At 42.1% G+C, this 25977-nt stretch overlaps 1 protein-coding gene across 2 annotated transcripts in view; it reads left to right on the forward strand.

Annotated features, from left to right (window-relative positions):
- Positions 1–25977, forward strand: part of atp8b3 (ATPase phospholipid transporting 8B3) — a 91783-nt gene that overhangs the window by 11047 nt on the left and 54759 nt on the right. The window contains exons 3-9 of one of the 2 annotated variants that reach the window (XM_034180226.1): positions 11897–11988; positions 15370–15483; positions 15660–15758; positions 18818–18879; positions 23843–23915; positions 24013–24083; positions 25400–25491. In XM_034180226.1, the coding sequence (XP_034036117.1) occupies positions 11897–11988; positions 15370–15483; positions 15660–15758; positions 18818–18879; positions 23843–23915; positions 24013–24083; positions 25400–25491 (603 nt within the window). The remainder of the gene's footprint in view (positions 1–11896; positions 11989–15369; positions 15484–15659; positions 15759–18817; positions 18880–23842; positions 23916–24012; positions 24084–25399; positions 25492–25977) is intronic. The other variant, XM_034180227.1, reaches the window with a different exon arrangement.

The following is a 25977-nucleotide window of genomic DNA, read 5'->3' on the forward strand; positions in this document are numbered from 1 at the left end:
CTACAAAATTAAACAACTGAATGAACATCCTCTAAGGCCGGTGATTCCATAATTTTTTGCCAGGGGTTGTAAGTACAGAAGTAGGAGCCTGTGTGTGACAGTCACAGTTCTGTCACGTATTCATTGAGGCTCTATTTTTGTCAGGTTTTGGTCCTGTTTGTGTTCCAGTTTTTATTTGTCCCCTTTTTGCCCTGGTCTTGATTTGTTTGTAGTTTTTATTTTGTCACTTGGTTATTCTCATGCGAGTTTGGTTCTCATCTTCCTTTTTGTGCATTTATCTTTTTTCCTTGGTTTTGGTTCTTTATTGTATTCTTGGATCAGTCATATATTGTCTTTTCTGTCATTCATTAGTGTCGGGTTTTATTCCAATTACTCATGTAGTCACTGTTTAGCCTTTAGTTCATTTATCATGTAGTTTGCTTTATTACCGTTTACACTCTTGGTTGTTAACTTTGTATCATACGTTGTATTTATCTTTTCACTTGCGTAGTTCCGTTCTTGTTTATTCTCAGCACTTATTCCCTTTTCAGTTTTTACAGTTTGTTTTGCCATGTTTATTGTATTCACATTTACGGATCACTCAGTATCTTTCCTGTTCTAGTTTTGGTTATGATCAGTAGTTTTTTGATTTCCACTTTTTAGACTAGTCACATTATTTCTTAGTTTGGTCCCTTTTATTCACATTTATTATTGTCTGGTTAAAGCACGTCCCATTTTCCACTGTTAGTTTTTCCGGTCACTTAGTTCTCTTGGTTCTGTCTGCATTGCGTTTTCCTTCCCTCACGTTCTTGCAACTGTTCTGTCTTCTTCCTCATCATTCGGCCATGTCCCCTTTTCGAGATCCTTCTTCCTCATGTGAGTCTTGTTTTCCTGTTATCGACTTCCTTATTTAAACTGCGTCTGTTCACTCCCTTGTTGCTCGTTTGTTGATTCCTGAAATGTGGGTGTGGAATCCATTAGCTTAGCGGGGAAATTAGTGCACAAAATCCACTATGGTGATAATGGAGTTTATCTGCCAGGGAGGGAAATTCAACAAGTTGAGACTGTGGCCTGCTTCCATAGACATGTCCATAAAAATCATAGAGGGATATGCTTTGCAAACTTAATACCCATTACTACATTGGATGATGTTGAAATTGAGGATGGCCCAATGGTTGTTACAGCAATATCAAAGATTTTGTGTCTGCTACCTACAACGCATGTGGAATGTCTCAAACCTAAACCTAAATCCAGGAGTCTTATATGTGCTACTCTGGAACCACCCCTAAATCCAAACAGTTTAACTATCAACCCCACTGAGGTCCTTAGTGGATGAATGGATGGGATTTATTGTCATTGTCATTACAAGTGCAATAACAACGAGATTACGTCCACACTCAAATTGCCACAAAGTACAGCAATTAATCCACAATCATTACTTGTTTACCGTAATAATGGCACACATCAGAATTAAGACAACACATATACATTTGACATTGTTTATGTGCACTAAACTTGAAACAGTCCGTTTTCCGAATTCAGGCAAAGTGAGTGTGTGGTAGCCGCAGCAACATGAGTCGCACCGCCTCTAGCTTGGGGGGAATGGGGACCTGCCGCAGCTAAAACTGCGCAGCCTCTGGACGGGAAAAGGGGTGGCGTGAGCAGTGGCTGGGATGGGGTGTGTGATCGGGGCAGGAGGGGAGGTAGAAGGGGGAGGTGGAGCATGCTTTCAGTCTTTGTCCATGTGTGAGTCAGTTTCTGTCCTTGCGTACTGGAGTTAGAGAAGATAAGGAGGCAGCCAATGTTCACCAAGGCCGTAGAGATTCTTCTGGAGGAAAACAATGGGGCATTTTGTCCTCCAGAGGCTGATAAGCCTGCTGTGGTTGAGCAGTGAAAAACACTTTTACAATCTCACATGAACAATCCAGATCCCAATTATGAATATTCCCTGGTCTCTGAAGTCTTCCACTGCAAGGTCCGCATTTTCTCCGAGATGTTATCCAATTTGCGTCTGAGTTCAAGGGTTAACTCAGTCTGACATTGCGTCACCTTGCCCAACTCATTAATCATGACAGACAAGTGTTGTGGTTTTGGCCGCAGCCATCTTGCCAATTTTCCGGTTGTTCAGGGCTGCACATAAGCCAATAAGTACCAGCCCTCCTACTATGAAACTAACCCCCAATCTCAGTTCTCTTTTGTACCCCTTCCCCTTCCCCTTGGCCCTACCCCTACCCCTACGCCTACCCCTTTAAAACAAGGGGTAAGGTGAAGGGGTATGCCTCTAGCCCAGAGGTCTCAAACCAGTTCCAGAAAGGGCCGAGAGGGTGCAGGCTTTCTGTGCAACCACCCACTCCAGCAGGTGATTTCACTGATTAACTGATTCCACCTGCTCAAAGTGATGTTAATCAGTGAAATCACCTGCTGGAGTGGGTGGTTGCACAGAAAGCTTGCACCCTCTCTGCCCTTTCTGGAACCGGTTTGAGACCTCTGCTCTAGCCCTATGAATTGAGACACCCCTCCGCCTTAGGACAAAAAAAACTGCCCGTGTCAAACTACCGTCTTCACTGTTTATTAACATGGCAACCAAAACGCAGCTTGTTGCAGTAGCCTGTTTGTTCTTTTTATTTTCTCGCCTTTCTGCATAAATGCACAGAAATAGAAGTTGCAGATTTCTTGACGCATCGCAATCATGTCATGTTAATTAATTTGTAATTTATAATAATAATAATAATAATAATAGTTAATAGCATTAATAATTAATTAATTAGTAATTGATTAATGTTAATAATACTAACAATAAGTAATCGATATTAGTAATAATTAGTATTTTGGATTAATCATTAATCGATTGATTAGTAATTAATTAATTAGTAATTAAAATAAACACTTGAAATATATCAGTCTGTGTGGAATGAATGTATACATTATACAGGTTTCACTTTTTGAATGGAATTACTGAAATAAATCAACTTTTTCATGATATTCTAATTATATGATCAGCACCTGTATGTATGTTATGGGCTGCATCTAGTTCTGTTAACCTCATATTTCTTTTTCAAATTCTCCCATTTTTTTGCATCCAGCCCCATTTCCTTTAGAAATTTTCTTGACAAATAATATCAGTCTATTAGGACGTCAGGTTATGTGTTACACATATACATGTGTGTGTACATATTTTCCAACTTATTCCCATTGATGAAACTTCTCATTTTTGTGCCTGAAAGCTTATTAGGAGACAAGTGTGTTCAGGGCTCCCTGTTTGTTTACAAAATACACACACCTTACAGACCTTGAAATCCAACAGCAGGGATTGATATTATCCAAAGATTTATGAACATACAAATTAACGTGCTTATCCTTTCTCACGATTTTCTCTGTTGTGAGATATGAAAGTGTCTTATCGTAGTGTTCGTTTGTATGTGCATTATAAAGCCACACCGCACGAGCTTCTTCAGAACGACAATATACGTAACATGCATCCAGCAGCATACGAGGTCTGTTAGAAAAGTAACAGACCTTTTTATTTTATGCAAAAAAATATATGGATTTGATTCATATCTTTTTACGTCAGCCAAGCTTGAACCTTCGTGCGCATGCGTGAGTTTTTTCACGCCTGTCGGTTGCGTCATTCGCCTGTGGGCAGGCTTTGAGTGAGCACTGGTCCACCCCTCTCGTCGTTTTTTCATTGCGAGGAAATGGCAGAATGATTTGGGCTTTGCTCCATCAGAATTTTTTCAGAAACTGTTAGAGACAGGCAGCTGGAAACCATTCGGAAAATTCATTTGGCTTTTGGTGAAAATTTTTTGGGCTTCACAGAGATTAAATTAAATTAAATTACCGCTTTAAGGACAGCCCACAATGGCGCACGGCGCACCGCGCTCCGAGCCACGATCGACAGGCAGAAACGACCATTTCATTTCTGTACAGATGGCTGTGTGGCTCCGGGACCATCGTGTGCAATTTCTCTGGTTACACACAAGAGCTGGACATCAGCCATTTTCCAGCAGATTTCACTTTTATCAAGAGATTTTGTCATGGAAAGCCACGCGGAGGCTTCGCGCGTCATGATGGAGCCACTGATGGAGTGAGACAAAGAGCACCCCCGTTTTGGAGTGTCAGAGGACAAGTTGGGACATGCCTATCTCGGCTTTCAGTGCTTACCAGTCGAGTGAGTATAAGAGAAATTGTGGAGAGCTGGGCATGTCAGCACGATTACTCAAACAGTTTTGAACAGATTTTGATGAAATTTTGTGGAGTGGTTGGAAATGACAAGAGGAACAAGTGATTAAATTTTAGTGGTGATCCGGATCATGATCCAGATCCAGGAATTTTTTAAAGGATTCTTCACCATTGTGGGATAGGGGGAATTTTGACATTATAGTTTGTAACTCCACAAAAACAAGGCAGAAAGGCTTGAAAAAAATAGGGTGTAACATAGTCAAATGTTCTATCAAACAACAAAGTTTGGTGATGATCGGATCCAGATTCCGGATCTGGTGATCCAGAATATGCAAAAATATAGGGAAAATAGAAAATGTGTCTGTGAGGTGACAAAGGAAGCTAGAGATGCACAACTAACACCAAATTGTAGCTGAATCTGTACTGATTCAGTAAGGTGTCATCAGATTTGATGTAGCTTCAAATGTGATGGAGCTAGATCCAGAAGAAAACCGCCATTACCGAAAAATCGTTTTTATACAATAACTTTTGAACTAATAAAGACATAAAAGTGATTCCAAGTTCTAGTGGTATGTTTTCATGGTCAAGGATGTCAAATATAAAGGAAAGAAAAGTGTATGTATCATACTGTAGTTTTGGTTGTAACACTGAATTGTTGAATTCCGAACTTGTTTTAAAACTCGAGGGGACAGATCTTTTAAAGCTGTGGCACCTCGCCTCTGGAATGAGCTTCCCCGTTCTCTTCGCTCACTAGACTCTGTGGATGTTTTTAGACAGCAACTAAAGACACATTTTTTTAAACTGGCATTTTAGTGTCAATTTATTTTATTGTTCTATATTTGTATGTGTTGTTTTTATTGTCTATTTATATCGTGTGAAGCACTTTGTGACCTTGGTCTGTGAAAAGTGCTATATAAAGCTTACTTACTTACTTACTTGAATAGATCACTGTGCCAAGGAGGGAATCTCTTTAGGGTCAGTGACCCTATGGCCTTGTGTAGCACATGCAACACTTAAAAAATAGTTCTATTTCAGAATTTACTGTTATTTATTTAGAGAAGTGTTTCATAAATGTTAAAAAAATTCATATATTTGCAGTTTAGTTGAATAATACATTGAATTTTGTCTATTTGTTTTTGTCTATAAGCACATGCAATATCAATATCAGTGCTCAGATGACAGGAGCTTCTGGGAAATGTGCAAGTTGCAATAAACTGTGATGCCAAGCGCTAAGGATACATGCTATCCAGTCACAGCAGATGAAACTTTTTTTACTAGCAAACATCATTGTTAGACTTTTTTAGGTTCAATGATTCCACGGCGTGTAGATGTTATGGCGCCAGTGACCCCATGGCCTTGGCAGAGGTTTGCACTCTCCGAGTGCTTCTAGTCCAATATAGTTTGAAGAATTCACAGTCTGGTGAAGTAGGGACTTTGAAGGTTGGAGCAGAGATAGAGGAGAGAGGAGGAGATGCGACCGCCCTCGCCGGAGTCCTAAGCTGAGTCTCATTAACATAAGGTCACTATTCCCAAAATCATTGTTGATTAATGATCTAATTATTGATCATCACTTAAGCCCCTTTCACACAGGGTCCACTTCGAGTTGCGTCGTGCGGTATCATGACGACGCCACGTGGAAGCAACCCAGTGCGGAGACGATGTAGCTCAACGCCACAACAGCACGAGGAATGCAAAGGACGAAGCGAATCAGACACCAAAAATTAAAAGTGTTTAATTTTTTTGTGCGTCCTGTGCTTGACAGAAATTAAGTGGTTTCAGCGCAAGTCAGAGCAACGCGACCTTACTCAATGTAACTGGAAGCCACACCCTCACAATACAACGTTACCCGACGCCAATTTATGATTCCTGCTGTGTTCCATTGTTCCCGAAATAAAATCATGCAGGATTGTTCTTATACCATGTACACAATGCAGTAAAACTACACGCTCAAAAAGAGCACAGGAAAAAAAAAATACTGATTGCAGCTGCTGCTGCAGCTCCTCGCTCTTCTCTCACAAATGTGTTTAAATAAAGTCCATAAAAGTCCTCCTCACAGACTGATTGCCAGAGACAGGACATGTCAACAACAATTAAAACGTCCAGATACCTCCAGTCCACTCACAGACAATTCGTTTGTGCACGCACATGTGAACAATTAAAAGAAAAAAACTGTCTGGCTGCAGGCAGTTGGTTCCTTGTTCTCCCCTCAAACTCTCATCACTGTGTTAAAAAAAGGACATAAGTCCTGCTCACAGACTGATTGCCAGAGACAGGACATGTCCACATCAAGTATAAGTCCAGACATCTCCACATTTGCTCACAGACGGTGCATTCACACGCGTGCGCATCTCACGGTCAAAGGAGGAAACATAAACTATAACAGAACTCAGAGCGCAGACCTGCAGCTCATCACAAGAACACATATAAACTAGAAGAGAATTCAGAGTGCACAGTCTGGCTGCAGCCAAACTGTGCACTCTGATTTCTCTGTGCAGAGAACCTGCAGGCTGCCTTCTCACCTCCTCTCTGCCCCCCCTACTGCGCGTACCTGACGCAGACATTCCTGCGTCATTATGACGCTACAGCAAGCAACTCGAAGCAGACCCGGTGTGAAAGGGGCTTTAGATATGATTGGGTTATGTGAAACCTGGCTTAAACCTACAGCTGTCCTCCCCTTAAATGAGGCCTGCCCACCAGCACATACATTTAGTCACGTCCCTCGTGATGCGAAGCAAGGCGGTGGTGTTGCTCTTATTTATAAATCTAGGTTTAGCTTATTAGCTGTTGGGGGTCACAAATACAAGTATAACTTGTTTGAGCATCTGATTCTCCGCTCTGCTCAGGGTATTGCACATTGCCAAGGTCAGAAGAATAAAAATCAGCCGTATTACTTTGTCACTGCATATAGGCCTCCTGGCCCATATTCTGAATTCTTAGATGAATTTGATGCGTTCATCTGTAACTTGACAACTAGTGCAGATAACATCCTGATCATTGGTGAGTTTAATGTTCATATAAATAAGACTTCTGATCCTCTCTACAAATCATTTATGGAAATTGTGGATGCATTAGGATTGTGGCAATGCATTCAGGACTGGACACACATTAGTGTTAATACCCTGGATTTGGTTCTCGCATGTGGTATTGCTGTCACGAATATTGACATCATGCCTCTTACATCAGTGGTCTCTGATCACTCACTTATTAAGTTTACAGTTTCGCTGCCGTGTTTAGTGGAACAACAACCCTATATATCACTACGGCGATACATCAACTCCTCAACTAAGACTGAACTCGAAGCTAGACTGCCTGATGTCTTAGTTTCACATATGGCAAATACCCAATCAGTAGACGGTCTTGTGGATAGTTTAAACTCAGTGCTCAAAACTACACTCGACATGATTGCACATGACCTCAAGCATAAGGCTAGAGGTCTAGAACGGAAATAGCGTAGTTCAAAACTAGAAGTATTTCACTTTGCGTGGCATGATGCTATCTTAGACTATAAGCATGCATTACTGGCTACAAAGCGGGACCTATTACTCTGATTTGATCAACTACAACAGGCATAACTCAAAGTTCTTGTTCGACACGGTGGCAGCACTTACTCACTGGACAACCACCTGTAGTTCGCTCTCCTTTTACAGCACAAGATTTCCTGGATTACTTTGAGAAGAAAATAGAAGACTACATTAGGTTAAACATATCCCAGCATGCCTCAACCCAGCCACTACACCCTGCTATTGAGGTGGGCACCATTACTGAGGTATTACCTAGATTTACAGAATTTGAGAGTATCTCTCTCGGCATGCTGACGAAACTCGTAATGTCAACAAAAAGCACAACCTGCTTATTTGATCCTATACCAGCAAAACTGTTTAAGGACCTGTGGCCCACTCTTGGGCCAACTGTGCTGGAAATTATTAATCTTTCTTTAACTTCTGGATCTGTTTGTAAATGTTTCAAATCTACAGTGATTAAACTACTTAATTACTTAAGAAACCTAATCTTCACCCTAGTGTATTGAAAAACTGTCGGCTGATATCAAATCTATCATTTTGCTCTAAAATTCTGGAAAAAGTGGTGTCACGGCAGCTCGTGGACTATCTTACTGAGAACAATGTCTTTCAGCCACTGCATTCTGCTTTTAGAAAGTATCATTCCTCAGAGATGGCTCTCACTAAAGTGATGACTGATCTAATGCTTGCTTTGGATTTGGACACCACTACGGTTCTGGTGTTGTTAGATCTCAGTGCTGCATTTGATACAGTGGATCATCATATTCTACTTGATAGGCTTCAATCCTTCAAGCTGTCTCAGACTTGTCTAATAATAAAGCCACTGGGGTAGATGATGTCTCAGCTGAGCACTTAAAGTTTGCAAGTGTGAGGTTAGCTCCTTTGCTCTCCATATGCTTTACAGCTTTACTTGCACATGGATTTCTGCCTGACTATGTTAACTGTCTTGCTAGTCCCTGTTATTAAAGATAAAGCTGGGAAAATAGGCAGTTCAGAAAATTATAGACCTATAGCATTGGTCAGCATTGTGTCCAAAATAGTTGAAAAAATTTTGCTGGACAACATATCAAAATTTCTGGCATCATCAGAGCCAGTTTGGCTTTAAAGCTAAGCTCAGCACAGACGTGTATTTATGCTCTCAAAGAAATCATTATGAAATACAAAAATCAAAATGCATCTGTTTTTATGTGTTTTTTAGATGCCTGTAAAGCCTTTGACCGAGTAAATCACAGAAAATTATTTATGAAATTAATTTGTTGTTAGCATATTATTGTATTGGTATGCTCATCAAAAGATGCTGGTTAAATGGGGAAATAGCGTGTCTGCACCTTTTAGGGTGGGTAATGGGGTCAGGCAGGAGGGATATTATACCCTATTCTTTTTAATTTGTATTTGGATGATCTCTCAACCAGACTGAAAGCTTGTAGCACTGGATGCATAGTTGGTGACCTTGTTTTAAATCATCTAATGTATGCAGACAACCTGGTGGTTTTCAGTCCGAGCACTGCCGGGCTGCAACAGCTATCTGTTCCCACTATGGTTCGGAAAATGACATCAAATATCATGCTTTAAAAAGTATGGTAATGATTTATAGAACTAACGAGGACAGAGATACAAGATTTCCTGTCTTTTATTTGTCAAATACTGTTCTTAATGTAACTGATAAAATAAAATATCTTGGCCATGTACTCAGAGGATTTGTCTGATGACAATGATATAAATAGACAGTGTAGAACTTGATATGCTCAGGCAAATAACCTGGCACGCAGATTTGGACCCTGTACCGATAGGGTGAAAATAATGCTGTTTAAATGTTACTGTGCGCCTCTGTACACGGCACATCTTTGGTCCAACTACAGTAGTGTTCAGAATAATAGTAGTGCTATGTGACTAAAAAGTTTAATCCAGGTTCTGAGTACATTTCTTATTGTTACATGGGAAACAAGGTACCAGTAGATTCAGTAGATTCTCACAAATCCAACAAGACCAAGCATTCATGATATGCACATTCTTAAGGCTGTGAAATTGGGCTATTAGTAAAAAAAAAGTAGAAAAGGGGGTGTTCACAATAATAGTAGCATCTGCTGTTGACGCTACAAACTCAAAACTATTATGTTCAAACTGCTTTTTTAGCAATCCTGTGAATCACTAAACTAGTATTTAGTTGTATAACCACAGTTTTTCATGATTTCTTCACATCTGTGAGGCACAGAGTCAACCAACTTGTGGCACCTTTCAGCTGTTATTCCACTCCAAGAGTCTTTAACAACATTCCACAATTCATTCACATTTCTTGGTTTTGCTTCAGAAACAGCTTTTTTGATGTCACCCCACAAGTTCTCAATTGGATTTAGGTCCGGGGATTGGGCAGGCCAGTCCAAAACATTAATTTTGTTGCTTTGGAACCAAGACTTTGCTCGTTTAGTAGTGTTCTTGGGCTCATTGTCTTGTTGAAACACCCATTTCAAGGGCATGTCCACTTCAGCATAAGGCAACATGACCTCTTCAAGTATTTTGACATATCCAAACTGATCCATGATACCTGGTATGTGATATATAGGCCCAACACCATAGTAGGAGAAACATGCCCATATCATGATGCTTGCACCACCATGCTTCACTGTCTTTACTGTGAAATGTGGCTTGAATTCAGAGTTTGGGGGTCGTCTCACAAACTGTCTGAGGCCCTTGGACCCAAAAAGAACAATTTTACTCTCATCAGTCCACAAAATATTCCTCCATTTCTCTTTAGGCCAGTTGATGTGTTTTTTTTGGCAAATTGTAACGTCTTCTGCACATGTCTTTTATTTAACAGAGGGACTTTGTGGGGGATTCTTGCAAATAAATTAGCTTCACACAGGCATCTTCTAACTGTCACAGCACTTACAGGTAACTCCAGACTGTCTTTGATCATCCTGGAGCTGATCAATGGGTGAGCCTTTGCCATTCTGGTTATTCTTCTATCCATTTTGATGGTTGTTTTCCTTTTTCTTCCACGCATCTCTGGTTTTTTGTCCATTTTAAAGCATTGGAGATCATTGTAGATGAACAGCCTATAATTTTTTGCACCTGTGTATACGTTTTCCCCTCTCCAATCAACTTTTAATCAAACTACGCTGTTCTTCTGAACAATGTCTTGAACGTCCCATTTTCCTCAGGCTTTCAAAGAGAAAAGCATGTTCAACAGGTGCTGGCTTCATCCTTAAATAGGGGACACCTGATTCACACGTTTTTGTTCCACAAAACTGATGAACTCACTGACTGAATGCCACACTACTATTATTGTGAACACTCCCTTTTCTACTTTTTTTTTTTTTACTAATAGCCCAATTTCATAGCCTTAAGAGTGTGCATATCATGAATGCTTGGTCTTGTTGGATTTGTGAGAATCTACTGAATCTACTAGTACCTTGTTTTCCATGTAACAATAAGAAATATACTCAAAACCTGGATTAATCTTTTTAGTCACATAGCACTACATTTATTCTGAACACTACTGTATAAAAAGGGAAGCTTGCAAAGGCTGCAGGTAGCCTACAATGATGCTTTTTGAGTGCTTATGAGGTGGCCAAGATGGACCAGTGCAAGTGAGATGTTTCTCTTGGCAAGAGTAAACATACTGCAAGCCACACTGAGGAAATATATGTCCAATTTTATCTGTCAACTGAAAGACTGTAAATCAAGTTGTGTCCCTGGTTGACATTTACTGGAGTACCATTTGTTATCAATCCAGGATGTGGAAACACTGGTACAGCTGTCTATTTTTAAAAAGTCATTCTTAATCATGTTTTTTTTTTTTATTGTTGTTGTTTTTGTTATTTGTTGGGCTTTGAGTCTGTAATAAAGCTGAATTGAATTGACAAATGAGTGACATTACCAGTAAGCCAACTGAGCAGAGCTTACCTATGAGAATGGGGCAGGAGTGATATGAATTGGTGTAATTCTTCAAGCATTGCTGTACCACTAATGTACCAACAAATACAAAGTAGGTTGTTAATGTCACTTCATTTCTATTTTAAATGTAAAGTGGATTTTTGTAACTCTCAGGACAACGGCTCAGTTGTTGCTTCCTAAACTAATTTTTCAAACAAGATCTCTTGCAAACAAACCAATTGTCAAAAAATGAGTACAGCACTCAAAAGCTTGATCTGCTAGTTTTTGTCATAGAACTAGGGTTGTTAAAAAGAAGTGATGGAGTCCAACTTACTTGTGTTTGACAGATCTCACATGGGAGGTGAGAGCTAACAATCGCCACTATCACAAACTCAAGCAGAAGAAATCATTCCTGTGCTTCTGCTGGGGGCAATACACAGTGAGTCCAACCCAAAATACAACTGCAAACACTGACAGAGTAGGAAAATGTTCAAAACACACTGTAGTGTTGTACATGGACCAAAAAGATATCTGCAGTCAAATTCCAATTAATTAATTTTGCAATCTCTCCATATCACAATTTGTCTATAACACACACACACACACACACACACACACACACACACACACACACACACACACACACACACACACACACACACACACACACACACACACACACACACACACACACACACACACACACCCCCTCAGGGATGATCACAGCTGATATGGTCCAAAGCACACAGAGAACCAGTTTTCACAGTTCTTTGTGTGTCCCATTGGCAGAACACAGTATTATTCACTAGTTGACTTAATTACTATCAATTTAAAAATAATTAAATGTTTGAAATAGCAGATAGCAGATTAGTTTTTATATACAGTGAATACCGAACATTTTCACAGCGCTTCACTGTTACAGCCTTATTGCAAAAAGGATGAAATTAACGCTTCCCTCAAAATTCTAATCACAACACCTCATAATCACAACATAAAAGTTTGGGTTTTTTTGTAAATTAAAAATAAAATGAGAGCTCACATGTTCATAAGTATTCACAGCCTTTCCTCAATACTTTGTTGATGCACCTTTGGCAGCAATGGGATGGGGAGCGTCGGTGCACAGCCATTTTCAGATCTCTCCAGAGATGCTCAGTCAGATTCAGGTCTGGGCTCTGGCTGGGCTGCACAAATAAATAAAGCCAAAGCTCATATATCACCCAGGTTAATGAGGTGTGCGTCAGTTGTTGAGGAACCAGGACATGTCGATGGGAAACAGACTACTGGAACAAGACATACATGGAAAAGGACGACAGCATGGAACTGATGGAATGCAACTATAACAGCAGACCAAATAAGAGGATAACAGAAGACCAACCTCCACACTGACCAAGAAGAACCTGGTAGAGCAGTGTTCTATCATCAATAGAAGGAAGCTACTGTTGAAACTGGATACACACTGCTACAGCACCAAGGTACTGTGTGAAGTAGGAGAGAGTAGTTTTAAGGAAGTCGATGATACCCAAATACCTGCATGTACTGAGCTGAAGCCAGACTAAAGCAGATGGTAACAGGCAACACAGCAACACCAAGGGTATGACTCTCCAGGCTCACTGACAAAGTACGATCAGGAGAGACATTAACACAGCTCCACTCATCATCCCCACTACCAGCAATATAGAAACCAATGAGCTCATATACACCACTGCAACAGTAATCCTTGACACACTTGTGTATAACATCAAGAATACCCCCCAAAGGGAGGTAAAGAGGGAGGAAAGAAGATTGAAAATCCAAATCCGGAAAGCCCAGAATGATGTTAGCCAAAGGGCATCATGAAAGACAGGTCCTGGATGCATAAGTACAACCAGATATCCATAACTGAGGCCCTGGAAACTGCCCAACAAAGGCTTACATATGTGGCTACTTGGCTGAAGAGATACACCAGAGAAGCAGAGGCCAAGAAAATAAACGGCCTGTTTTCCTATGACCCATCCAGGATGTACTCCCAGCTGAAAGGGGAAAGAGTAACATGAGAACAAATCCTCTCAGAACTGAGACTGAGCAATACCGGAAGAACATCTGGGAGAAAGAGGCATCACACAACACCAAAGCACCTAATAGAAAACCACAGCCACCTCCCAGAACAAGAACCAGTCAACATCACAAAGGCAGACATCCAACAACGAGACTCGGGGTTGAAGAGCTGGATATCCAAAGAACCTGATATGATCCACATTTACTGGCTGAAGAAGCTAACAGTGCTCTATGTGCGCCTGGCAGTACAAATGGGTGGGCTAATAACAGCAGGTACTCACCCAGACTGGCTAACAGAGCAGGACAATCATGATCATGAAGGACCCCACAAGGGTATGACATCCTCAAACTACCAGCCTTACCTGCCTCTCCACAACATGGAAGCTCCTATCAGGCATCATACCAACCAAGTTGAGTAGACACATGAGTCAACACATGAGCACAGCTCAGAAGGGCATTGGAAACAAGACCAGAAGGTTAAAGCACAAGCTACTGGTTGACCGAGCAGTACACAAGGCCCGAAGACCAGGCAGACCAACCTGAGCACAGTCTGGATTGACTACAGGAAGGCCTATGATTCAATGCCTCACATATGGATACTGGAGTGCTTGGCACTATACAAGGCTAACAGTGCACTGATAACCTTAATCAGGAACTCACTGGGACTGTGGAAACCATCACTGGAGGCCAATTCCAAGGCAATCACACAAGTCACCATCAAGTGTGAAATATACCAAGGTGATGCACTGTGCCCACTGCTGTTCTGCATCGCCCTCAACCCCCCCCCCCCCAGCCAACTCATCACAGAGACCAGCAATAGATAGTAATTCAGGAGTGTAGTAACCTTCAGCCACCTCCAGTACATGGAAAACATCATGCTGTATACCGAGAGTGAACAAGACATTGTCTCACTGATCCACCTCACCAGCATCTACAGCGAGGATATCGGGATGTCATTCAGATTGGATAAGTGTGGCCGAATGGTGACAAAGAGAAGGAAGGTGATCCCGACTGATGGGGTGGAGTTACCAGAAGGGAGGATAACGGACAAGTACCTGGGAATCCCACCAGCCAGTGGAAACCATGATGAAGATGCAAGAAGGTCAGCCACAATCAAATGCCTCAGAAGGTAAGACAGGTGCTGAGATGCCAGCTCCATGGTAGGAATAAGATTCAAGCCATCAATACATACACCCTATCAGTCATCCGATACCCAGCTGGGATAATAAGTTGCCCACAGGAGGAGATAGATGTCACTGATGTCAAGACATGACCCCCCTCCCCCCAATGCATGGAGGTTTCCACCCAAAGACCAGTACCCTGAGGCTCAGTGGCAGTGGTGTCCAAAGCATTCCAGGGAAGGGCCAAGAAGGTGCAGGTTGTCTTTGGTGCCACTGACTCCAGCAGGTGATTTCACTGATGAACTCATCCCATCTGTTCAAAGTGATGTTAATTATTGAAATCACCTGCTGAATTAAAGACCTTGCCCAAGCGCCCTTAGTGATTTTCCAGTCTCACTGGATTTTGAACCAAGGATCCTCTGGTCTGAAGTTCAATACTTAACCATTAGACCATCACCTCCCCACTGTGTGCTTGCTTTAGTGTTGCTGAGATTTTCTTGATATATTCAAGAGTGAATGAATTCTGTGAAGCACTTCACTTGGTTTATTTGACCATTTGGTGATTTTAGTAAATGACATCTTGATGAATTTAGATGCTAACTAATCACATTGTGTGTCTCCCTTTTGCTTCTCGATGACTCTGCACTGTACGCATGGGATGGTAGGACAATTTGTTGCGGAGCCACAAGTACTCTCCCTTGACGTTCCTGCCCCTGACGTTGTTTGAACAGTTCCAGCGTGCAGCCAATCTCTACTTCCTCCTCATGGTGGTGATGCAGGTTGGACAGAGATTCTCTTTTCTGTCTTTCATTTTAGATTCTTAAACATTATCTTGTTGTGATTACAGTATCATGTTCAGAGAAAAAAAAGCATATTTGGCAAACTTTAATCACTGAATTTTGAAATCTTCTACAGCAGGTTAATAATATGTTTTTACTTTACATGTTGGTTCCAGTGTGTGCCTGCCATCTCGTCTGTACCGTGGTACATCCCCATCATACCGTTGCTCAGTGTACTCACTGTGAGAGGGATGAAGGACCTGTTAAATGACCTGGTGAGGCCAAAACTCACTGTTTTATGATGCTTAGGTCATTCTGGGGATTCTGTCTTTTTTTCTTGAACATTCACTCAGCTTTGGTGAACTACATACACAAGGCAGATTTACCTTCGAGTACCTCAATTTTAATTAAATGTATTCATCTTCAGGACAACTCTATGAATGTCCTTGAGTGGCCCAGCCAGAGCCCTGACCGGAATCCAATTGAACATCTCTGGAGAGATCTGAAAATGTCTGTGCACTGACGCTCCCCATCCAACCTGATGGAGCTTGAGAGGTGCTGCAAAGAGAAATGAGCCAAACTGCCCAAAGATAGGTGCACCAAGCTTGTGGCATCATATTTAAGAAGACCTGAGGCTGGAAATCCTGCCAATGGTGCATGAACAAAGTATTGAGCAAAGGCTGTGAATGCTTATGTACATGTGATTTCTTAGTTTTATTTTAAATAATTTAGCAAACATTTAAAGGACATTCGAGGACATTCACAGAGTTGTCCTGAAGCCACTCCTTTGATATCTTGGCTGTGTGCTTAGGGTCATTGTCCTGCTGAAAAATGAACCGTTGCTCCAGTCTGAGGTCAAGAGCGCTCTGGAGCAGGTTTTCATCCAGGATATCTCTGTACATTGCTGCATTCATCTTTCCTTCAATCCTGACTAGTCTCCCAGTTCCTGCTACTGAAAAACATCCCCACAGCATGATGCTGCCACCAGCATGCTTCACTGTAGGGATGGTGCCTGGTTTCTTCCAAACATGATGCCAAAGAAATCAATCTTTGTCTCATCAGACCAGAGAATTTTGTTTCTCCTGGTCTGAGAGTCATTCAGGTGCCTTTTGTCAAACTCCAGGTGGGCTGCCATGTGCCTTTTACTAAGGAGTGGATTCAGTCTGGCCAGTCTACCATACAGGCCTGATTGGTGGATTGCTGCAGAGATGGTTGTCCTTCTCGAAGGTTCTCCTTTCTCCACAGAAGAATGCTGGAGCTCTGACAGAGTGACCATCAGGTTCTTGGTCACCTCCTTGACTTAGGTCCTTCTCTCCCGATCGCTCAGTTTAGACGGGCGGCCAGCTCTAAGAAGAGTCCTGGTGGATCTGAACTTCTTCCATTTACAGATGATGGAGGCCACTGTGCTCATTGGGACCTTCAAAGCAGCAGAAATGTTTCTGTACCCTTCCCTAGATTTGTGCCTCCAGACAATCCTGTCTCTGAGGTATACAGACAATTCCTTTGACTTCATGCTTGGTTTGTGCTCTGACTGTCAACTGTAGGACCTTATATGTAGACAGCTGTATGTCTTTCCAGATGATGTCCAATCAACTGAATTTACCCCAGGTGGACTCCAATTAAGCTGCAGAAACATCTCAAGGATCATTAGTAGAAACAGGAGGCACCTGAGCTCAATTTGGAGCTTCATGGCAAAGACTGTGATATTTATGTACGTGTGATTTCTTGTTTTTTTTTTTTGTTTGTTTGTTTGTTTTGAAACAATTTGCAAAAATGTACAAAACAAAAAACAAACCTTTCTTCATGTTGTTGTTATGGGCTGTTGTGAGTAGAATTTTGAGGAAAAAAACTAATTTACTCCATTTTGGAATAAGGCTGTAACATAACAAAATGTGGAAAAAGTGAAGTGCTGTGATAACTCTCTGGATGCGCTGTAAGTGAAGTGCAAGACACACTCAGTGACTTGGAGATATTTGTGCAAACAGTGTTTTAGGTATGCATTACATTATGTTAATTTTGATCATTTTTCTTACTTTTTTGAGTTTGAAGGGTGTAATTTTAAATCTAAAAAGCAGATTTTTTATTAAAAAAAAATTCATGTCATAAAAATAACTAAATTTGTGAAATTCAATGTGTACTCAAACTTTTTCCTACCACTGAACGTGCAGCTGGCCTCAGCTTTGCATTTACGATGCATCCACAAAGTATTCACAGCGCTTCACTTTTTTCATTTTGTTATGTTACAGCCTTATATTACATCACCTCATAATGACAACATGAAAAATGTTTTTTTGTTTTGTTTTTTTTTTTACATTTTTGCAAATTTATTAAAAGGAAAACACTGAGAAATCACATGTACATAAGAGAGCGTCAGTGCACAGCCATTTTCAGATCTCTCCAGAGATGTTCAGTCAGATTCAGGTCTGGGCTCTGGCTGGGCCACTCAAGGACATGACGCCAAACAATTGAATCTTTGTCTCATCAGACCAGTCTCATCATTGTCTCATTGTTTCTCCTGGTCTGAGAGTCCTTCAGGAGTGGCTTCAGGATGCACCTCAGCTCAGTTTTTCAGGATGATAATTTTAGAATTTTTTTTTTTTTTGTATTTGAAATGGCATAAACAAATTCAAATGTATGAAATAGCAAGTGTTCCAATACTTTTGCAGGGCACTGAATGTACATGTGATTACTTAGTTTTGTTTATTTTGAATAAACTTAAATAAACATACATAAAAAACTTTTTTGACATTGTCATTATGGGTTATTGTGTGTCGAATTTTGTGGAAAAAAAAAAGAATTTAATCCATTTTGGAATAAAGCCGGAACACAAAATGTGGAATAAGAGAAGCACTGTGAATATTTTCTGGATGCACTGTATGCTCATTTGTTTCTCCTTCATTGTCCGCATTGACTCCTCGTCCTCTCCTCATTGATGAAACCAGTCATCCCAGTAGCATTAATTTTCTCTCCCATCATTAAAGCTCTTTCCTTTTAAATGCTGGCGTGATGTTTTGCATGGTGAATTCTCTGGTTAAGTGCATCACTGAGTTACGGTCGTTAACAGCTCTGGGTGACACGCTTGCTTGACCCCTCTCTATTGACTAATCATTTAGTGGAGGGTGTAAATCTTCCAGCTGGTGTGACTGTAGAGCCCCATAATGGTGTTTCTCTGCTCTCCTTTCTCCTGTTCAACCTTTCATGGCCACCCTCGCTCACTATCACACATTTCTTGTCTATCACTCTTTTTGGCAATTCTTGTCACTCTTTGTAACCTGCCTCTTTCTCAATCTTTTTTTTTTTTCTGTCTGCATGTCTCTTTTCATCTCTGTTCCAGGCAAGAAGACGTAGTGACTCTGTGATCAACTCTCGACCTTGTGATGTGCTCATCTCCCAGAGGTGAGTGCAAAGACGCCGGCGTATTGTCTGAGGACTTAGCACAGGCCGTGTTGGAAGGAGAGCTCTAATGAAGCTCTAATGAAGCTCTAATGAAGTGAGAATGAGTGAAGATGCTCCCTTTGTGCAGTTCAAGAATGTAAAATCACACAGCACTTTCCACACTCATTAGAAGGTCTCAGCGAGGTGCCGTCATGTTTTGTTGCTGTATTTAGCACCATGTTTACTTCAGTCTGCTTTTAGAAACATGACTTCACTCTGCTGCGGTTGTGTTAAACACGGCATACTCTGTGAGATTTCAGCAATCTTCGAAATTCACTGCAAGGATTTATTTAACCTTTGGATAAGACACCAAATTTGATTTGAACAGACTGTACAATATAACAGAATTATGGGAAATTCTCAGAATAAAATGTTATCACGTCACCCCAAACAACTAAGACAACGTAAGAAGAAACTTGTATTAAACGACGTCACAAAAGAGACAATAAAGCTAATTTATGACAGTAGACGGGACAGACTATGTTTCTGATGAGTGACTGCTTTCACTACCTGCTTAGAAACTAATTCCATGCACACTTGTTTTTTTAATGAAATGACATGAAGTGCTTCAACTCCACACCTTCCCTGCACCTTTGTATCAGAAAATAAAACCTGTGGATGCAGGCTACATTGCATTATTATTATTATTATTATTATTATTATTAAATTTTATTAATAATAACATAATAATGCAACCCATTATTATGTGTGGGTCATAGAATTTCAAACATACATACATACATCTTCAACCGCTGATCCGGGTTCGGGTCGCGAGTCAACAGCTCCAGCAGGGGACCCCAGACTTCCCTTTCCCGAGCCACATTGACCACCTCTGACTGGGGGATCTCGAGGCGTTCCCAGGCCAGTGTGGAGATATAATCTCTCCACCTAGTCCTGGGTCTTCCCCGGGGTCTCCTCCCAGATGGACGTGCCTGGAACACCTCCCTAGGAAGGCGCCCAGGAGGAATCCTTACCAGATGCCCAAACAACCTCAGCTGGCTCCTTTAAATGCAAAGGAGCAGCGGCTCTACTCCCATGGATGACCAAACTTCTCACCTTATCTCTAAGGGAGATACCAGCCACCCTCCTGAGGAAGCCCATTTCAGCCGCATGTACCCGCAATCTAGTTCTTTCGGTCATGACCCAACCCTCATGACCATAGGTGAGAGTAGGAAGGAAGATTGACCAGTAAATCGAGAGCTTCGCCTTTTGACTCAACTCCCCTTTCATAACGGTACGGTAGAGTGAATGCAATACCACCCTTGCTGCGCTGATTCTCTGGCCAGTCTCACGCTCCATTGTCCCCTCACTCGTGAACAAGACCTCAAGGTACTTAAATACCTTTGCTTGGGGCAGGATTTTATTCCGTACCCGGAGTAGGTAACCGATCTGTTTCCTGCTGAGAGCTATGGCCTCAGATTTAGGGGTGCTGATCTTCATCCTAGTTACTTAACCAATCCAATGAGTGTTGGAGGTCACAGGCCAATGAAGCCAACAGGGCCATATCATCTGCAAATAGCAGTGATGAGACCCTGAGGCTACCAAACTGAAGACCCTTCTCCCTCGACTACGCCTTGATATCCTGTCCATGAATGTCACAAAAATAATGACAAGGCACAGCTCTGGCAGAGGCCAACCCCAACCGGAAACAAGTCCAAGTTACTGCCAAGCACCCAAACACAGCTCTCACTTTGTGAGTACAGAGATTGGATGGCCCTGAGAAGGGACCCCCTCTCTCTTTACTCCAGCAGCACCTCCCACAGTATCTCCCGGGGTACCCGATCATACTCCTTGTCCAAGTTCGCAAAACACATGTAGACTGGACGGGCATACTCCCAGGCCCCCTCCAGGATCCTTTGTGAGAGCGAAGAGCTGGTTGGTTGTTCCACAAGCAGGACGGCACCCGCATTGTTCTTTTTCAATCAGAGGTTTGACTATTGGCCGAACCCTCCTTTCCAGCACCCTGGAGTAGACTTTACCAGGGAGGCTGAGTTGTGTGATGCCCCTGTAGTTGGCACAAACTCTCTGGTCCACTTTTTTTAAATATGGGGACCACCACCCCAGTTTGCCACTCCTTGGGCACTGTCCAAGACCTCAACGCAATATTGAAGAGACGTCTCACCTAAGACAGTCCCTCCACACCCAGATCCTTCAGCATTTCTGGGTGGATCTCATCAACCTCTGGGGCCTTGCCACTGCAGAGTTGTTTGACTACTTCAGTGACTTCCACCAAGGAAATTGATAATAATCCTTCATCAGCTTCCATCTCTTCCCCTACTATAGAGGGTGCTCCGGTCTGAAGCAGGTCTTCCTCAAAGTGTTCTTTCCAGTGCCGGATTACATCCTCAGTTGAGGTCAACAGAGTTCCATCCTTACTATAGACAGCTTGGACGGTTCCCTGTTGTCCTCTCCTGAGATGCCTCAGAGTCCGCCAGAAGCACCTTGGTGCAGACAGAAAGTCCTCCATGGTTGCTCCGAACTCCTCCCATACCCGCTGTTTTACCTCCCCCACAGCAGAGACTGCCACCCTTCGGGTCTGTCGGTACCTTGCTACTGCCTTCAGAGTCCTCCGAGATAACAAATCCCAGAAAGACTCCTTCAGTCAGACCACCAGTGTTCAAGGGTTGCCACCCCTTAAGGCACCTAAGACCTTCAGGCCACAGCTCCCTGCTGCAGCTTCAGCAATGGAAGCTTTGAACATAGCCCATTCTGGTTCGATGTGCCCAACCTCCACAGGGATGCTAGAAAAGCTCCGCCGGAGGTGTGAGTGAAATATTTGTCAGACAGTGAGCTCCTCCAGATGTTCCCAGTTCACCCACACTATCCGTTTGGGTTTACCAGGTCTATCCAAAATCCTCCGCCACCCTCTGATCCAACTCACCACCAGATGGTGATCAGTTGACAGCTCTGGCCCTCTCTTCAACCGAGTGTCCAGAACTTGCTGCCTCAGATCAGATGATATAATCACAAAATCGATCATTGATCTTTGACTTAGGCTGCTCTAGTACCATGTACACTTATGAGCATCCTTATGTTCGAACATGGTGTTCGTTATGGACAGTCCATGACTAGCGCAGAAGTCCAATAACAAACAATCACTCGGGTTTAAATTGGGGAGGCCGTTCCTCCCAATTACACCTCTCCAGGTGTCTCTATCATTGCACACATGTGCATTGAAGTTCCCCAGCAGAACATTGGAGTCTCCCACTGGAGCCCCATACAGGACTCCAGTCAGAGCCTCCAAGAAGGCTGAATACTCTGAACTGGTGTTCAGTGCATATACTCAAACAACAGTCAGACTGGAAGGTGCAGGGAGATGACCCTTTCATCTACCGAGGAAAACTCTGACGTAGTGGCAGTCAGCTGGAGACTCCTGATTATCACCACACCCACCCGGTACCTTACACCCTGGGCAACTCTAGAGAAGACTAAGGTCCAACCCCTATTAAGGAGAGTGGTTCTGGATGGAAACAGACAGCTGAGATGTGAACCAGGAAGGCTGAGACAGAAAGAAAGACACCACAAAGAAAATACAAAAAGATGTCCAATTAAAACACAAAATCAAACAAGGGGAGAAAATCACAATAGATGCACACTTATAAGAAAGCAGAATAGCACGTCAGAAATGTGAACCATGACAGAAGTTACTGATCTCTCTCTCTCTCTCTCTCACACTCTCTCTCTCTCACATGATGACGTCCTTTGACAGTCCGTTATGCATCCAAAGATCTGCCCGGATGCGTAAGGGACACAAAAACACTGTTCTGTGACTATGCTTCAATGTCCCTTTGACAGTCCGTTATGCATCCAAAGATTTGCCCGGATGCGTAAGGGACACAAAAACACTGTTCTGTGACTATGCTTCAATGTCCCTTGTGCATTGTTTCATCATTCTAAAGAGCAAATTTCTTGGCAATCGATGAATTCACGGAGCATCGTCTGTGGTTCCTCTGTGGCCATGGAGTCTCAAACATCTACTGAGCTTCCTGTGTGCGTCCTCTGTCTTTCCTCTGTGCCACACTTCGACGACCAGTGGCGTTCTTTGAGCATCTATTCGATGGCTTTTCTGCCTCCTAGTAGGCCCCTGAGTGTTTTCTGGTGACACTTACACTTTGCCGAGCTGTCAAAGAAGAAGCATCCCTTGTCTGATTTGTTGGACTCTGCCAATTCATTTTAGACATGATCCTCAGGCTGCACCGCTGTCCAAGGTGCTGACAGAGGCGAGCAAAAAAGTCTGCTGTGGGTCTGTGCTGCACATGGGTCTGGCAGTCATCGTGGAGGTCACTCATGTCTGATCACATTTTCTCTGTTGCATCAATAACTTATCCACTGTTTACTTTTTGCAATAGTGATTGATTGGTAGGATTAATTTTGTTTGCCGTCACATTCACCTGTTGTAGCCTGTATTGTAAATACAACAACAATGCTATAATGAACTTTATTCCTAAAAATCACAGCAAACAACCCAGATCATTGTGGGTTCAGCATCTGTTGGCCAACCATGGTGTTTATATATATATATATATATATATATATATATATATATATATGATGGGTGATTGGGGACACCCATGTTTCACCTGGCTACAGAAGATAGATGGTTGCTTACAAAAGGTGGGTTGTGGAAAACTCGTCTGCCTGGGTGGATAACATTCAGGACCCAAGGTGGTTCTGTGGTGAATGTGGCATCAACCATCACCAGCACTGACCCAACCTGTAGGTCAGTTCTGTCACTAAATAACTTTGTTTAAAACCAAATGTGTAACTTTTTTTGCATTATAGAATTCAAAGGAGGAAAGTGCTGACGGTAACTTCAGCAGAGAGCAAACTGCAAAGTTGTCTGTTGAATTTTGAAGTTTGTTTACCATTTCATCAATGAATTGTGTTAATCATGTTGTAACTCCTTCGCTGTCCTCTGTGTCAGTTTCCAAACAGTTCAGTGGAAGGATCTGTGCGTGGGAGATGTGCTGCGGATACACAAAGATCAAATCTTTCCTGTAAGCAACTCAATAGCCCCCCCGCCCCAACACAAACTAAGCAGTCAAAATTAATTTTAACTATAAGGCTGACTAATAAATACTTTTTTTGTTATAGGCAGACCTTCTCCTCCTGTGCAGTTCAGAACCTCACAGTTTGTGTTACGTGGAGACAGCAGACATTGATGGGTAATGATACCTACTTGGATAACATTTTCTGTAGAAGAAATAAGTCCTACAGGCCCTGAAGCCCCTTGGAACTGGTGCTTATCCTCATATTTTGCATCATGAAATGGATGAGTGTTTACAACTCCTCCTGGATGGAAACCAGTCCAACAGAGCTCTCTTCCCCAAACCAAGGCTAGTACTCATTTACAGCTGGGTGGAGTGGGACAATGCCAATAAACTGTCTTGTCTAAGGACACAGGTGGGTACTGTGACCAGGAATCAAACTTACGTCTACATATTGGGTACCCAACTCCTCATCCCAGTGAGTTAGGTCAAAATATAACTGTAAACTCAGTTGACTGGACAATGATTTGGAAAGACACACACCTGTCTACATATAAGGTCCCACAGTTGACAGTCAGAGCACAAACCAAGCATGAAGTCAAAGGAATTGTCTGTAGACCTCTGAGACAGGATTGTCTCTAGACACAAATCTGGGGAAGGGTACAGAAACATTTCTGCTGCTTTGAAGGTCCCAATGAGCACAGTGGTCTCCATCATCCATAAATGCAAGAAGTTCAGATCCACCAGGACTCTTCCTAGAGCTGGTCACCCGTCTAACTGAGCAATCGGGGAGAAGGACCTTAGTCAGAGAGGTGAACAGAGCTCCAGCATTCCTCTGTGGAGTGAGGAGACCTTCTAGAAGGACAACCATCTCTGCAGCAATCCGCCAATCATGCCTGTATGGTAGCATGGCCAGACGGAAGCTACTCCTTAGTAAAAGGCACATGGCAGACACCTGGAGTTTGACAAAAGGCACCTGAAGGACTCTCAGACCAGGAGAAACAAAATTCTCTGGTCTGATGAGACAAAGATTGAACTCTTTGGTGTCATGTTTGTAGGAAACCAGGCACCATCCCTACAGTGAAGCATGGTGGTGGCAGCATCATGCTGTGGGGATGATCAGACAAAGATTGATCTCTTTGGCATCATGTTTGAAATTTGCAAAAAAAAAAAAAAAAACTTGTTTCATGTTGTCATTATGAGTAGAATTTTGAGGGGAAAACATGAATTTACTCTATTTTGGAATAAGGCTGTAACATAAAGTGTGGAAAAAGTAAAGAGCTGTAAATACTTTCTGGATGCTCTGTAGGCGTCTTTAGAATTGATCTGTATATTTTTAAATTTCAGAAATGTAATTTGCCCTTAAAGGATAAATAGCACACTCTTAATTTTCAGGCTACTAAACAATATGGAAATTGTTTCATTCTTACTTGTTATCGTACTACATGTCCTGCCTACTGCTTTCACTTTTTCCTTTTATTTCTTTCATACAGAGAAACTAATCTCAAGTACCGTCAGGCGCTCTTTGCTACACATGAGGAGCTGACCTGTGAGCCCTCAGAAGAAGCCCTGTCTGCTTTTGATGGTGAGTAATATGCCATTATATCTGTGGTCAGAGGTTTACATACACTCATCGTGGGCATGAATGTTTTTGGCTCTTAATGGTCTCCTCATACTGATCTTTTGTCGGGGTTGGTTGAATGTACAGCAGACATCATTAATGACTTCAAAAATCAAGAACTGGGTGCACAAGTTTGAATTTAGTTTGGATCTTCTCTCCAAACTAAATTCAAACTTGAGGATTTTTCTAAAAAAGAAGACCTGAAAGTTCAGCTACAATTTACCAGAAGGTACATCTGAGATGCAAGACTAGATTTGAATGTTTGGTGATTGAAATCCTCCTCTATCCCACTTCATCATGAAGCTGTATATCTGGGGATACAAAATGCAAAATATGCACTGTGCACAATTTCTCCAATCACAGCCACATAAGTCTGTAACTTCTTCTGGGTTGTCTGGGTGTCTTGGTGGCTTTCCTCACTCTTCTCCTTCTTGCACAGTCACTCAGTTT

Source organism: Thalassophryne amazonica, chromosome 10 (genome assembly GCF_902500255.1).
Source record: "Thalassophryne amazonica chromosome 10, fThaAma1.1, whole genome shotgun sequence".
Taxonomy (NCBI): Eukaryota; Metazoa; Chordata; class Actinopteri; order Batrachoidiformes; family Batrachoididae; genus Thalassophryne; species Thalassophryne amazonica.